The sequence below is a fragment of the Bacillus rossius genome, chromosome 12 (genome assembly GCF_032445375.1).
Source record: "Bacillus rossius redtenbacheri isolate Brsri chromosome 12, Brsri_v3, whole genome shotgun sequence".
NCBI classification, from domain to species: Eukaryota; Metazoa; Arthropoda; class Insecta; order Phasmatodea; family Bacillidae; genus Bacillus; species Bacillus rossius.
In genome coordinates this window covers 5,722,371-5,739,405 of record NC_086339.1, presented here as the reverse complement: position 1 = coordinate 5,739,405, position 17,035 = coordinate 5,722,371, and the positions used below count along the sequence as shown (strand labels likewise).

Here is a 17,035-nt window from a genome sequence, read left to right as displayed (position 1 = left end):
CTACAAGCCACAGCGACACTACATCATGTTGTTCCACAGCGTTAATACCTAGCCCAAAATTAATTCCTCATCTAAAGGTGGCAGCCAGCAGACCTATGAAAACAATTTGTGGCTAGTATTTTTACCACTAGAACTATTAAATTTCCAGTTAAAAACAATGTTCTAATGAAATACCATAAAGGTTTCTAATATAGTATGCTCCGTTACAACAGTATACCAAAATATGAGCTCTTCAAATATAAATGCTTTGTAATGGTCATAACAGACATCCATTAAAGCTGTTGGAGAAAAATTGTTAATTTTTGTGTCCAATTAAAATTTTTTTTGATGATGAAGTCACTTGTGATAGATTTTAAAAATTTCACGCATCTCTATTAATGTGACACTTATTTTCAGTAAATATACACAGTAGTCAAATAAGAGACTCTCAGAACCGTAACTATAATGTAGATACATGCAGTGAAAAAATGAGTAAGGCCAGATATTGCATATGTTTATAGCCAAACCTAAATGGAAAGATGCTACAATCCAGTAAATAATTAAGTTCATCAGCAGTTTGGAATAAAAAGTATTGTCTAATACTGCTCTTTAAAAGCGACTTGAATGTGCTTATCTTTCATGCTGCTTGTTCTGTATTATACATTTTCACTTGGGTTTCTTTCTACAGCTGCCAACGAATGCGGCAAACACGTCAACTGACCGATGGTAACTGCGTTACAAGCCCTCTACTACTCTATGTATAAGTAAATTCAGAGACTTGTAAAGCCTGGCGAGGTGTTAGGTTCATGGGGAGGAAGAGGGTGATATATTTTTTTTTTTCAAAAGATCTTACTATTTTGGTATTTATTTCAGAAAGGTACCTCCTACTTTGGACAAAGCCTTGAGTAAATCAGAACCCAGATTTGCAAACTTTCAAACTTACATAATTTTTGTAAAAATTTCAAAACTATTCACTTCCAGTTGGTTAGAAATGGTGTGTAGGACTCAAGTCTTCATAATCCTCTAGTATGTACTATGCAGTCAGGGGTAAGTTTAGATGATTGTTTGCCATATAAAACTAAATTACATGAATGAGTACTGGTTACTGTAATGTGGTCGGTATGGCTGACTCCTTTATCAGAATGGTGTGATAAATACAAACTATACATAACATACCAATATAAAATATACATTTCAACAATAATTTAAATATTTCTCAAATTTGATTGATAAATAAAAAATAAAAAAACCATGTTTTTGTAAATTTATAAATTAAGTACTAACAACTACTGTAGTAAAGAACCATAAGTTAATGTTCTTTCACACATTTGGCAAAGTGAATCAACATCAAAATCACAACGCTCACAACGCAGCTCAATAGGTGTTATCGTAATGTCATGACAACAAATTTTTCCAGTTAAAATGACAGAAAATTATATGCCATTAGTGAGACACATGATAGTGAGAAGTAATAATCATAAAAGCTTATGGAACATTGGTAGGTGAATAGGATACATACACACTTATATTTAACTGAGTTGATGAAAAATTATTCCCAATCTCACAAGAATTGAACACTCTTAACCTATCTATTTGCCAATACATTTAGAAAATCCATTGCATTGCAAATCAAATAAATAACCACAAAACATTTGGAAATAAGTCGTACATTTGAAGGCGGACGGAACAAAGAAAAATGATAAGTGACATGTTTATGATTATTTTCACTAGCCGGAGCATCTAGCATTACGAGCTGAGTTTACTATTCAAAGTTAAAGGCTCCAATACAAGGCAGTTCAAACGTAACTTTTTCAACCTTAGTTCACAAAACCAGCATCCGCTAAAACTTGCGCCTCACTCATCCACTCAAGAAGGGAATAAACACATGTGAGAAGGGTCTCGTTGTTCTTACTGTGCTGGCCCGATTTTCCATCCGCAGGCAAACATGACGTTCCCAGCAACTCTAACATAACTGATAACTGTATGATAAGTCTCATTCTTCTCACTTACAATTCCATACATTTGAAGGGTACAAATTATAAAATCAAAACTGACAAATATTGTTAAAATAGATTACAAAAAAAAAAATTATAGTCATGCGTACACAAAATTGAAGAATACACAAGATAAAATAATGCCACAGCATCCAAAGTCAATGTTATAAAAGGTACACAGGTAGTTAATTCTAGCACTTGTTCCCCTGGTAGTGACCAATCACAGGCAAGCAGTACCTAATACTACAACGTGGGAAGTGCAAGATGGCCGCTGGACGGAGATTGGCCCTCGCAGTGCGACTGCCAAGACTAAGCTAAGCAGATGCAGTAAGCGCTAGAAGCAGCAGTGAGCAGGCAGTTACCAGGAACAAGGCTGCAGTTAGTGCTTCTGTACACACCCTCAATCACATACAAACAGGACACTTATAGCCAAAATGCGTTATCTGCTATCATACTTAACTAACCATGTTGATATGCCAATTAATCTGAATTATCTGAGACCCTAGATTATAAAAGCTCAAAAGTGCCTTTCGGAGGCTATTAGGCTAATACATAAGCTATTGTGATGAGGAAAGTATTGACTTAAAAAACCTCCATCGTGCGAAATAACTAAATAATTTGGAATCAGCTCAGTAATTTATGAGGAGAGCAGATTTTTTAAGGGGGAAAAAAAAAATTCTGAAAATGGTATTTTTCAGTACCAGGATTGTTGCTTGATTGTCTTACAAAGGGGATATTTTTATTCATATTGGATTCCGCAGTACTTGGTGCCTGTTTTAACTTTAACCGGTTTTAACTTAACCAATTCAACTCATCACCTTACTACTTGTTCCTCGTCACAATCACCACTTCACTCTCGTTCCACATTTCCTCACTTCCTTACTCATCTGACCTTCATCTTTCCTTCTCTGATCATCTCTTCCACTTCCTTCATAATCCTCTTTGACACTGCTTCACTTCATTGACTTTTTTTTATCTCAGCTTCCATAGCTTGCCTAACACAGTGTTTTCTCACACTGTCGTACGCCTTCCCTACATCCAGAAATATCATTACTTTACTATTATATCTTTCCACACATTCCTATCTTCTGTACATCAGTTGTCACGTGGAAAAAATCATGTCTATAGTAGACCGCCCTTCTCTAAACCCATGTTACTCATTGAGCTATTTTCCTGCAGTGCCTTTCCTTTTTCTAATTTTCCAAGATCTTCTTATACTCCTTCGCACAGTGACACATCAATGTGTTCCCCATCTCAACACTCTACACAGCCAAAGAATTCCCACTTCTCCCGTTGCTCTTATCATTTCTACTGTTAGCTTCTCCATTACCTGAAGCTTTGCCATTCTTCATTCTTTTCAGTGCTTCCTCTACCTCTTTCCATGCGACATCCTCATCATCCAACTCTGCCATTACTTCCTGCTCATCTGTTTCTTCCTCCTGCTCATGTCCGCCTGGGTTCAGCAGCTTTAAAAATAACAACTCCACTGTACCTTTTCATCTTCTTCTGTCACCATCACTTCTTCATTTATCATCCAGACAGTCTGACCCTCTTTCCTCCTACTCTGTGTTTGGCTTTACAATAATTTCTTACATTCTTCTACAACCTTTTCAAACATTTCTGTCCAGTTTTTTTGCATCCATTCCTTTCTCAGGCCTTCTACCACTTGTGTTACCTCTCTCTTCTTTTCCTTACACTTCTTTTCAGTATTGGAATACCTGCACTTAAACCACCTATGGAAGGCTTTGTTCTTCTCCTTCACTGCCTATCTCACTCTCTCATTATAAATGCACACTCTTCCTCTAATTCAATGCCTCTTTCAGTTACAGAGTTTTCCAAAATCCATTCTGAATGTAGAATATAATTTTCAGTTCATTCATACAGTTTATCGATATTATAGTATTTGAAATTGGTACTCGCCTTAACGTTACACTTTAGTTATCATCACCGAGAAGCAAGGACACACCCAGCTCAAAACAGAAGAGGGAGCATTTTTCGGAATTCGACAGAAGGGAGGGCATTTTACGGAACTCTACCCCTCATCGGTGGCAGAATCCACGAAGCGATACAACAATAAACAATAGCAAAGAAAGAACATCATTTGTTGCAAAAAGATTGCATTGAACAATTATTCTTACACAACCAACGGCAATGTAATGTAAAATACTAGCGACAAAAATACACAACGCATAAAAAAACTCCTCTTCAGAGTCATTTTGATAGCTTTAAACTGCTAGTGCAGAAATTAATACCCATCAAAAAAATGTGTGTTGCACTAATAATTCAATGAAATATTAAACTAGACATGCATTATCACACAATAACTACTTTACTGTGTAAGACACATTTTAAAACTCACTACTGCCTACTAACACCACCTCACTCACAGTCATCAAAAGTTGAAATATATTTTCTAATGTTAAGAGGCCGTGTCAGTAAATTTTTATTTCCAATATTCTGGTCTAGAAGTTCTCTCTTTTAACAGTGAGATTTAGTGGCTTATTCAACCGAAGTAACTGTAACCGCAGCGCGTGATAAAACTACTATACCGCCAGATTACTCGACGAAAAATGTATCTGGTTCCTCGACAATCTGAGAGGATGACAATCTGACCGGCGGCTCACTAGGAAATTGCGGATGCAGGGATTCAGAATCAAGAAACCTCACATTTACAACTGTAGTATGAGTCGTATCTAAAAATTTTAATACTTTAAATGTATCGGAATACAATTAATCTTCAAACATGTGGTAATTATTCTTTATCTGGATGTAATATTCCGTGAAAAATAATGGTAGTTGACATTAAAAAGTATACGAAATTCATAGTGTAACGTTTTAAAAGGATAATAACATAAATTCTTATGCTTAGATATTGCATATGCATTACACACAATCTAATTACAATCTCACTTAAGTCAGACTACCTAATTTTTTTACAATGCACCATCATACAGTTTAACAGAGGTAGGAGAACCTCTTATCGATGTTGTTTCAAAGAATCTAAATTTACAAATATTACTATTTATCTTATTATGATATGTATCTTTATGAATAAGAATTTACAAAAAAAAATGAATTGATTACATTACACTTTAACATTACAAAAGACTAAAACACTAACAAAACTTAGTTTTATATATTGCTGTAGCATATTAGAAGACGAAATAACTCACTAGACTAACATTAAGAGGGCTGTATCACAAATTTACTTTACAGAGGAGAAAATATCTTTTAAAGATATTTAATTACCTCATTGATTACATAATACTGCCGTTGATGTGATCGTAGATATAAAGTATTGAAAAATTAGATTTCATTATGTTTATGTAAATATTTAGAAAACGTTATTGCTTATAGATGCTCATTATTTAAATAATAAAGAATCTTTTACTTTTATGTACTGGACAAACAAAATACTTATAAGTTAATAAGCTTAGTTGAATAACATCTTCAATTTGTATTGAATTCAATGTACAAATTGAAAATCATGTACAATGAATGCAACTGATTGAATTCAATAAATATTTGATCTTGTGAAACGGCCATAATGGTGATGCAGATAATTATAGATACTCACATGCATTTTGAGAGTCCTTATAAAGCCTATTACAATTCTATAAGTATACATTAAAATGATTTTAAAATAGACATGTGTAATATAATTAAAACTTGTTTAAATAAGATCATAACAAAAAAAAAATGAAAATCCTTCAACAGTAAGTTATGTTTTATAAGTTTTTAACAAAACACACATACCATAAGAGAATATTAATCATGCCACATAATTCAACACAAAATATTCATTCCAATAGGCGCTACGTAAAAATAACTTCTATTTTTATGCTGATAACTTTGCATTGTTTTATATATATCATTATTTCTAACTTTTAATATTCTCCACACATTAACTGAAATTAAGTATTTTCAGAGCCTTAGCAAGTGTTGGTCTGTACCACATACAGTTCGTACGATATCTCTACGTGAAACACATACAGTTCATTATTTGTAATTTTAATTATATTTCCATGAACATAATGAAATTAGTATAGGGCCTAGGTTGTTCACTGTTGAGTACTTCTGAAGTATTTTCATTGTGAGTTAACATACATACCAAATGCCATTCTTCCAGTAAAGTTACAAAGAAGACAACAAGATAATATATGTATAATATATATAATATGTATAATATATAATATATATAATATATATAATATGTATGTAGTACCATATTTTAAACCCCTATTAAATGAATAATAACTCAATCTCTTTTCTGGACTATTAAGTAATAGTTTTTGATTACTGTTATTTGTAACTTAAATAAAATGACAACTAACAAATTAGTAAAATATATAATTACGTGCGATATAGTGACAGTTTTACTTGGACGGCAAACGAATATAATAAAATGTCTATGACAATGTTAACTTTACTCATTATTATGGAAAGAAACAAAATGGGCAGATAAGCATATTCTACGCTGACATTTAAAAATGCTCAATTCAAAATGAACATTTCTTCCCGATGACAAACAAAAAAGTTGTATGGTCGCGAATAATACATTCGTATGGCGTCACATCAGCGGAATATTCCCTTGGCATAAATGTGTGAAGTCTGTGACACAAAAACAAATGAACGAACAGCTTTTTTTTTATCGGATGTGCAATCGGAGACCCTTGGGGTGGTTGAAGAGTGTCAGGTCGGTCGCCAGACCAGATAGTGAAAGCTCAGGGGTTTAGGATAGAAAAGGCCTATCTCCAAATTATTAAGTATAAATGTTGTCATGAAATAGTTAAAGACTTGATTACAACCAGGTTTTTAAACCCATCATGATCATGAAGACACTGATCGGAAGGTAATGTACAATACATTTCAATGGCCTTTTCAGTTTTTGCTAAATAATTATAAATATAAGCAAAATTCCACTGTATCTGGACAAATCAAAATATTGATTATATTTTTTTCATCACAGAAATAATATATGATATGATAACTAAATTTGAAAAAAGCGGTTATGTTAAATGTATTGTATACTTTCAGTAGGCAAAATTTCTGGCCCCTACCTCTTATAGACTTTGAGAAAAACTGCCTTTTAAAATAACATTGATATAGATAGGAGCGCAAATTTGTGACACGGCCTCTTAATTTTCTGATTCAAAAATATCACTTTCAACAATACAATCAACTAATGGAAACAACTACATGAGATAAACAAAGTTTATTTCAAACCACCAAAATAATGCATATTTGCTAATAAACACATAACTACTAACACAAATTATTTTATTTATTTCAATAAAAAATTTTTTTTATAACCAGTTAGCAAAAATTTATTTCTTGTTCCGACACAAATAATTAAAGATAGAAACCTCATTTATTATGGTCAACATGGTTCTAATGGTTTAATAATACTGCATTACTGCAATGCCCCTTTATAGAATTATTATGAAGCATTATTAATAGTAGCTACTCAAAAATACCATTTTTGGGATTTATTTATTTTCTACAGAAAAGCCTCTCTGTTCAATAATTACTATGAGCTCACTAAAATCTTGGAAGATCTCAGAGAATAAACACACAGTGTTACTCATGAGCTAGGAATGCGTCCATACCAGATGCCAACACCCCTATACAATATCCAGTCACGTTACGTACCATTAGCATGTGCACACATGCATATGCCTCAACACTAAAAAAAATGGGTAATTGTTCCGTGTCACGCATCCAAGTTTAGTCCTCGATCCTAATGGCATTATACTGTACATTTTGATTCTGTGGTACATGATTCTTACTGTTTTAATTTAGTACATAAAAAGTGCCTGCACATAACTAAAAAACTTATCATATAAACATAAATTATAATCTTGTGTTGAATAAAAAGGAAATTATATTTTTTATTGAACTTATGATCATTATTCATTGTTATATGGTAAGGTTTTTTGGGCAGGATCTTTCGAAGTACTAAATTAAAACAGCAAGCATAATGTAGGTACTACAGGATCATGCCATCAGGATCAAGGGATAAACATGGATACCTGATACGGAACAATTACCAAAAAAAAAAATGTTTTATTGTTAAAAATTAAGTTTTCCTTTAAGCTGAGAGGAGTGGAGAGGAAAGCATGTGGTTCACTGACCATCAGTAATTTTTGAGCCACTAGTCCAAGTCCATGAAACAAAAAAAAAAAAAGAACTACTTAGCATAAGCACAGCTTGACACAAGCATCTTTGACAAACAGTTGAAGGGGTAGGAAGCCCACGACAAGCCGCAGCCCGGCGAGCGCTCACCGTGAACTCGCCCGTCACCGCGTCGAACCCCACGTGAACCGTGTGCTCGAAGTTGGTGGGGTACGAGATGTTGGGCTTCTCGCCATCCTTGCCCTTCTGCTTGATCTTGGCCTTCAGCGTCTTCTTCTTGCGGTCGTCGCTGTCCGGCTCCTTCGGGAGCGGCCGCATGTCCACCGGGAAATTGGGGGTCGAGTCGCCTCTGGAACGAAGACGCAACATGCATGCGTGGGCATGCACTCGCCAATCTCGAAACACCGTACTGGGTAACCCGACAATGATTTCATGATGTGTGCTTAAAAACGTGGTTATTCCTCTGAAGGAACCAGTTAAAACTCTCTCAAGAGGTATTTTGGGATCCGCAAAAACATTTCAAATAATACCTAATGGGCCTACTTACTTCACAAAAACCATATTTCAAACTTCTTCCTACTTATCAAGAAATACAAAAAGAGAAAAGGTCACTGGACACTTAAAAAATTGTTACAAAGAACGTATATACCCAGGCTATGTACAAAATACAGAGAGCTTATTGAAAAAGTAAATTGAAGGATTAATATTTTGGAGGAAAAAAAAAAAGTAAATGTATATGAATGACTTCAGGTAATTTTTGGTTCAAGAGCTTTTTACCAAAATTAAGTTTAAAAATGATCGCAAAAGGGTGTCAACACTCGCTTGTTTTAATCACCGTAAAAAAGCAGCATCTTAATTCAGAAAACATATTTTTGTATTTATTGCAAATGTGCCGCGCTCCACTTCCCTGTACATGGGCACAGTGACTGCAGAAGAAATACCTGTCGGCCTGATGCGTTTGATAAATCTGAAAGAGAGCCAATTTTTTTGGGGGGGAGCAAAGATTTTTTTTTTAAAATTAAACTTCCTGACATGATTTACCATCATTCTATAAGAATATTCAATATTCACTTGAAATGAAAAACACATTAGGGCAGAAAACAGTCTTGACCTTTGCCGTAACATACCGACAGCAAAAATCGCTATCTCTCATAAAGCAGCCTCGGCTATGGTATATTCCTAAGGATCTCTGAAGGACTAAAGGGTCAAGTTACAGCTAGTATCAAGTAAAAAGTAGGGCGATGTCAACAAGATGAGGGACATCCCACTGGAAAACAGTCTCAGCTATGCTACTATAGCAGAACACAAATTTACATTACTATAATTTACAATATAAAAAGGTATATAATAGAAAGAAAATGGAACAAATTAATAATTAGTCAAAGTATCCCACTCGAAATGATAATTTTGATCTCACAATAACAAAGTATTCTGTAAAATAAATTTTTAAAAAATATAAAATCATTAAAAAATTTTTTTGATTTTAAATAACAAAGTTAGCATGGCTTATTAGATACCAGTGACATAAATACTCCTACTGTTAGCATAATTGCTTCCAAACAGTAAACAACAGTACAATTAGTTTGCAGAGAAGATTACACCATCTGATAAAATGGTAAACTACATAGTCTGTAACGCAATTGATTGATTGAAAACACGTCAGGAAGTAAAAAAAAAAAAAAAAGCATTTTGGAATATTAGTTACAATTTTTATGGAAAAGTCACTTTCCTTCAAAATTACCATGTGCACAAACCATTGATTATTTTCAATAATTACTAAACTGGGAGAAACATCAAACAAAATGCTGCAGGTAGATAGGTGTGAACTTCGTGTTTGTTCTACTTACTCTCTAACATAAAATGTAATGCAGACTTGCAATACAAAACAGTCCCATTAGGAAGAGAAATACTATTTATTGGGGTAACTAAGAAACATCACCAATACAAAAAATTTATAATTATCAGGGCATTTTCTAAACACGTGGAAGCTTCTATTACCTTACTTATGTCCAAAGAGCTGCGAAAACTAACGAATGGATGATATTTATCAACGTAACGAAACTATCTCTCAGCATACCAGTCTAATACATCTTTTTTTAATTGGTTGAATTGTTATGGGCTTCAGCCCACAACCAGCACTATGATGCCTTTTCTTAGTCGAAGCCTTTTATTATCATATCATAAATCAAATATCCATACGTATGTTAACACCCATGCCTTAACCGGGATTCGAACCCAGAACCCCTCGCAACGTAAGCCGGTGTGCATCCGACTACGCTACGGAGGTCGGCTGAGCGTACCCCATTGTATTAAAAATTCCCGATTGCATGAATCATTTATAGAACAGCACACCAGTACTGCAATTTCTAAAAACCAACGTTAGCTGTTGAACATAAGTAGATAAACCAACCTGTTACTTGTAAGCCGCACAGGGGGCGCTGGAGGCTTGTCCTCGTCATCAGACATATTTTAATTCTAGCTGTCCAATATTTTAACCACACCACGCCACGCCTGCAAACAAAATCCTTTTGACGGCAACTTAATGCAAGCCATTGGCTGGACATACTTCAGCACCGTTGGGTGTCATCTTCACAGTCTAAAATAGGTGTCTTTAGCTGTCAGATTTTTGAGAAATAATACGATACGCCAAATCATCAAAAGAGTCGGTTTAGACACTTCGTTTGACTTTAACGCAACTGTAACAAAGGAAATCTTGATGCAACAGAATTATATTTCCTCGTATTTCAAATGAAAGACATACATCATCACTTTTCACTAATCACAAAATTATCTATTCCTGGTACGTCAATCACCGCCATACCTAAACAGCTTAGAATCTTAGACTCAATAATAAAATTGTTATTTCAAACACTCATGGTAATTTTATACCATTAAAAAAAGAAAATATGTATATAATTTTGATAAGTTTGTTATTTATTTTGGAAAATTTATTGGAATCTAAAAGTATTGTTTTTTCGATAAATTCTATCTTCCCTCAATTTAAAACTCATCCGATCATAAAATTGATGGTGTACCTACTACACATGCTTAGAATGTCAGGATAGCGTAGAATTATAAATGTCAGGCTTTTGTTCCTCATCAAAGTAAGAGTTCGTAAAAATATAGAATATCAAACAATTACGAAACAATCAGGAGCACAGCTATAGGCCATGTTAGAGTAGCAGGGTCTGGTGTTCTCAGTCGTGACTCGTGAAAGATCATGTCTGGGACAGTGTCAGAGAGAGATGTTTGGTCATCTCACTGTCTGACCTGACTTGGAAAGAGGATGCGCAGTTGCACTCCTTGTTATAAACCGGCCTCGGCCTCCAGAAAGTGTTATCTCTGTGTTACTTTTATGAATGTGTTTTGTTCAGGGTACATCTGCAGGTACAAGGTCAAGCCATATGGTGTACTTGGTGGTGAAGTTGTTGAAGGTTGTTTTACAGGCATTCTCCCTTTCGAATATATTGACAAGTTGGATGTAGGATGTTGGTTCTATTATATTTACCACCTTCCATGTCCTTGTGCATTTTGGAGCTAGGCCGGCACAGAATCTGTGATCTCTCACAAATAAGGGACATTGTCACACATGCACATTTTACCCTTCTTCAGGGGGTGGTGAATTTCGCTTTGTCCCTCTAGTAATCGTGGCCAAATATGCCACCTGTTGTTTGCTGTGGCCTTTTTTGTTCTACAGGTATTATGAATAAGGAATTTAGCATTGTTACATTTGGTTCTGGGTCATATTGATTGCCTTTTACCAACATAAGCTGACATGACAAATGGATTTTGCAGGCCTGTAGCAACTCTGAGGAAGAATTACGTTTCACCACATTAGACCTTGATGTTGTACCTCCTGAGAATCCTGAAAGTACACTTTTCACCCCTGTCAAATCTGCCACCTCAGCAGGCGGAACACACCCGATCTCTGTCAAGTTATGTCCCCATGTGTTAATTAAATGTTTTACATAGCATTGCCATGGGAAATATTGAAGTCTTGGTCCCATTACTGTATAATAACAAGAAGACTATGCCAAGAATGTCACTCCCTAAACATGGACTCCTTCCTCTAAAGTACAGTCAGGAGACTGCATGTTCTCACTGGTCCACTCATTGTCAGAGAGACAATGAAACTATTTATAAGGACCAATTTCATGCTGTGTATGGCTTTACGCCATCAAAGAGCAAATAGGAAAACAACCTACCAATTATGCCTCGGAGGCCAGAGAGTGAAAAATATTCTTCAGGATGAACTGAGACTAGACTTGCTGCTAGGACCCCAGTTACTGGAAGAGTAATGCAAATAGTATCTCTGTGGGACTAACACAAGATGATGAGCAATGACCTTGTGTGACACTGCAACTGGAAAGATTCGGCCATCAACCCATTTAGACAGAGGGCACTGAGAAACTCGACAACACACCGCGCCGCCGACAGAAATGCAGAGCCTGCACGCTCCACCTTACCATAACAGACTTATTATCGAAAAAAAAAAAAAAAAACAGGAACTCGAAGAAGATTCAACCAATCGAGCAAGATCACTTATTACAGAACCCGAGGACCCAGAACAGGAAGCACTCGTGATGCTCGTGCACAAAGCATGGGGTGACTCAGCATCCCTCACAGACGCCACCTTCAGCATCCCTGTAGACGAACCGGAAGAGTAAATGACAGGAAGGCCGTGACACGACTGAATATGACAATGTTAACAGTTAGATTATGAGATAAACATCTTTCCCAGAAACATGCCCGAGGACATACCGACAGCGAATGCTTCACCAGGCATCCTGGAGTGGGAGAGTAAACAGTATAAGCTGCGACCTCCACTCGACATCTAGAGCTAAACAAAGACATACCCAAACAACCGGCCTTCCATGTCAACGCCATGGGATTCAATACCCCTCCAAACGTACAACCCGCCTCCCAAATCGATATCTGAACCCAGATGCTGTCAGCCAGAATGCCCAGGCTACCTGGCGAATTACACCACGAGAAGAATCCCGGGGGCCCCTTCCGACGATAGAGCTCTTGGGCATGCTATGTGGGAAAACCTGCCAGCATTGCGCGGACCTTATCAGTTGTGGCCACCACAGGCACCCCTTATTGGACATGTTTCCTGCACTGGTGAACAATATCTGGGTAAGACTGGATTTGTTCCAGAGGTGTGGGAGTAGTTTATATATCACCTTTCTTGATGGTAGAAGCTTTATTCTCTACCAGTGGAATGCAAATAATGTCTGGAAGTCACTGTCAATACAGCACCACAAATAGTCACCAACCTGACTCGATATGTAAAAACTTTGCAGCATTATAAACTAATGTAATTGCAATAGGGCTCAAAGCCATAACTTAAAATAAAGGGTAGACATCTCTCATTGTGCTCTAACATAAGTTAGTGAACAATTTATTCTCCCTTTTACCAGCTGGCAGCAAACTACATCATCATCATCATCCCAATTTTCCATTTTCTACACCATTACGAACCCTACTACATAATCCAAAGGGGAGTGTCGCGACACATTATTCGTATATTTATATACGATAGAATTTTGAATAAAGTATTTTTGGTAACTTCTATTTTTTAATTCTTATTTACAATATTATTTTTAAAAACACAGAAATGAATTTGATGAAGTTCTCATAATTTGTGGCAGTGTATTAGATAACAGTTTCTCCTTCAGACGAAAGAAATTCACTATTTCTTTGTCAAGACACATGGTTTTGGCCAGAATAATATGTGTGTGTCTATATATACACATACACACACATGAACACACCTCCAGTCGTTCTCTTTGCCTATATGAGTGTTACCAACTCTTTTTGACTTAGTTTAATTTATTATCATAGAAAACATTTACCGTAGCTTAGTCGGATGCACACCAGCTTACAGTGCGAGGGGTTCTGGGTTCGAATCCCGGTTAAGGCATAGGTGTTTATCTACGTGCGGCAATTTGATCGATAATATGATAATGAACAAATGCTTCGAATATGAAATGAAATGACAATATGACCATTGGCACACCACTGTAGGGAACAAAAAATTAATGAAGTGTATTCAATGAAGTGCAGAAGAAACGGCGAGCAAAACAAACCCTAAGCTTTTCATGTGAAGTTGTTAGGTGAAGTGACATAAACCACGTGGGTGGATTGTTTATCTATGTACTAACACACATGGTACAACGATAAAGAACCACTTTGGTTTGATTTTTGATTGTATAGGGAGTTACAGAATGGAAGAGCTAGCTGAAGAGTTATACAGGTGTCTTCATAAAAAGTTTAATGGAAATCATATTTACAAGAAGTCGAAATTTGTGGTAAGATCATGGTTATGTTAATTGCTATTCGTATATTATTAAGATTTGAACGCTTGTAAATACTTTGTTTACTGTATCTGTCAATAGTTTTAAATGCCACGAATAGTTATAATTGCAATTCTTTTGAAAGTTGAAAACTTAAAACCGGTGTTTCTAATTTCAAAGAGTTACCTGCTGTTTTTAAGTCGGATCACTTGCCTCCCACTTGAAGCTGGACCCAACAATGATCCCTCACATCCGTCCTTCACTTATTGTTGAACGCTGTATCGGACGGCTTGGTAAAATGTGAAAGTACACCTATTCCCCTCACCACAAAAATGCATTTAATTAGTACTGCTTCAATTGGTGTACACCCATCAACATTTGACACATGTTGAGGTGGGATGTTAATATCTTTATTCGTTTATTCAGTTAACAAACTTTATAGGAACTTCAATTAACATTTTCCTAGGCTGTCTTCAATTTAATTTTAAACATTTCTATGGAAACCATATTTGAAAAGTTTTGTTTATGTATGCATTATCATTAAACAAACAGAAAGGAAAAACATTGTTGCTACATGTAGTGGTTTAGTTTCAGGGTTGGAAAAAAAAACTAGGTTTTCTAAAAATACCAAAAAACCTGTTTTTAGGTTTAAACTAGGTTTTTTTATTACATTATTTTATTTTGGCTCCCATCATTGTTAGATCAAAGCCATAGAACATTTTACTTTCTGACACTTATGTTGAACCAGAAAAGTTATAACATCAAAGAACTGAAGTCCAGCAAATCTGCACATCTGACTGGTACTTAACCACATAAAGGTTGTGTCCCCAAAGGAGGATTCTCCATAGAATAGGTGTTTCTCACAGAATAGGGATTTACAGTACAGACAGGGATTTCCCATAGAATAGGAATTAACTATTTAATATGTATTTTTAATTTTATAGGAGTTTTTAGCTGGATATGATTTACAACTTATTTAGATAATTTAAATAACTCTTGATTAGTATATAATTTTTTCTTCCTGTAAACCACAAGAAACATTAATTTCCAAACTTTTGTTGTTATTAGAGTGGAATTATACCTTTTATTAAAATAACATTAAGTTATTTTGTGTAAAAATAAATTATTAAAAAAATAAATAAATTGGTTTTCCATGAAAACTACTTGGCTTAAACTATGGTTTGAAGATTTTTTTAAAATACATTGTGGTTTAAATTGACCTACCTTCTTTAGCTTATTGTTGTATTTATATGCAAAGACTTGTCAGCGTTAGTTAATTCTGGAGGCGTGATTAAAGCGACGTGTGAGGCTGGGGCGCAACAACTATATTTCCAAGGGGGGGGGGGGGGGGCAACCTTTTTATAAAGAATCATCGATCCCCCCTATTGAAGCGGGGGGTCTGGGTTTGTATTTCAAGGTGGAAAATGGTGCTATTTAAGCAGTTTTACTATCTAAAAATTGATTACACAGCACTTTCTTTGCCCCCGTTTGCCCCCACTTGAAGGTTTCAGAAGGGGGGGGGGGCAAAATACCCTTGCCCCCTCCCCTGTTGTTGCGCCCCTGGTGTGAGGGCTGCTTGATGCTTGTCCCAGATGCACGTGAAGAAGAACGGCTGCAGGGACGTCCCGGCGGAGGTGCTACGCGACGGCCTGCTGTCGGTGGCCAAGCTGCTGCTCGCGCCGCCCCACACGCTGGCGGTGGCCGCCAGGTTCCCGTACCTGCTGGTGGAGCTGCTGTCGCTGGCCACGCTCGACCTGGAGGAGGGGCTGTCCGCCCCCCAGCGGGACCTGAAGCACCAGCAGGAGCTCGTGGCCCTCGCCAAGCTGTCCCGGGTGCACCCGGACGCCCTCAAGTGAGTTCCCTTACTGTCTGGTGTCGGCTTCTACTGCTGAATGATAAGATTTTATGTTTTTTGACGTGACAACGTCTAATAAATCGATGAAATCTGGTTGTACGCACAAAAAAGTGTCCCGTTACGCACATTGTCCCGTTACGCGGTGTCCCGTTACACTGATTGTACGCTTGCGCCGCATCTATCTCTCTTCCACTCGATTGGAACAACCATCTATTTGACTTTTTCGAAGCACATTAAACGTGAAACACTCCCATTCGTTTCCTACTTTTCCTATCATCGTCCTATCCTTAACAGAATAACACAGGTTGGAAGAAGTTAAATAGCAAACATGTATAAATGTTATAGTTAAAATAATCTCTTCTTTAAAGTAATAAACATATTTGAATTAATGAGTGCAAATAGAAGTAAATTTATCATTTAAATTGTAGATTTCATTTCACTCCTTCTTTGTATCCATACAAAATAGTGACAATTCAATAAAAATGATTCAATTTTATTCATAATCATTTCATCAATGTTTTGTTATGACGTTGTCACGTTAAACTTTCGTCCGTAAACCGACTTTACAGACAACCAATTTTTTTTGTTAGTCTAATTTAATTTTTTTTATAAAAGTAGTCTGTAATACTTACTCCATCAAAATAAAGCTGAAATTTATATACTGAATTTTTACGATAAAATAATTGGTAATAAATTGGTCTAAAGCAGAGCAATTGAAATAATTAAGCGAGAATTTGTGGGTGAAAATTGATTAAATAAGAGATGCACAATAA

General features: G+C 36.0%; 2 protein-coding genes across 2 annotated transcripts in view; one reads left to right on the top strand and one right to left on the bottom strand.

The window, feature by feature from the left end:
* Positions 1–10,940, bottom strand: part of LOC134537436 (serine/threonine-protein kinase Pak) — a 38,654-nt gene extending 27,714 nt beyond the window's left edge. The window contains exons 1-2 of the mRNA XM_063377865.1: positions 10,519–10,940; positions 8,259–8,457 (exon numbers count right to left, since the gene is read on the bottom strand). Of these exons, the coding sequence (XP_063233935.1) occupies positions 8,259–8,457; positions 10,519–10,574 (255 nt within the window). The 5' untranslated portion in view covers positions 10,575–10,940. The remainder of the gene's footprint in view (positions 1–8,258; positions 8,458–10,518) is intronic.
* A 3,108-nt stretch (positions 10,941–14,048) lies between these two features.
* Positions 14,049–17,035, top strand: part of LOC134537439 (midasin-like) — a 109,504-nt gene continuing 106,517 nt past the window's right edge. Inside the window, 2 exon segments of the mRNA XM_063377875.1 lie at positions 14,049–14,422; positions 16,000–16,259. Coding sequence (XP_063233945.1) covers positions 14,339–14,422; positions 16,000–16,259 — 344 coding nt within the window. The 5' untranslated portion in view covers positions 14,049–14,338.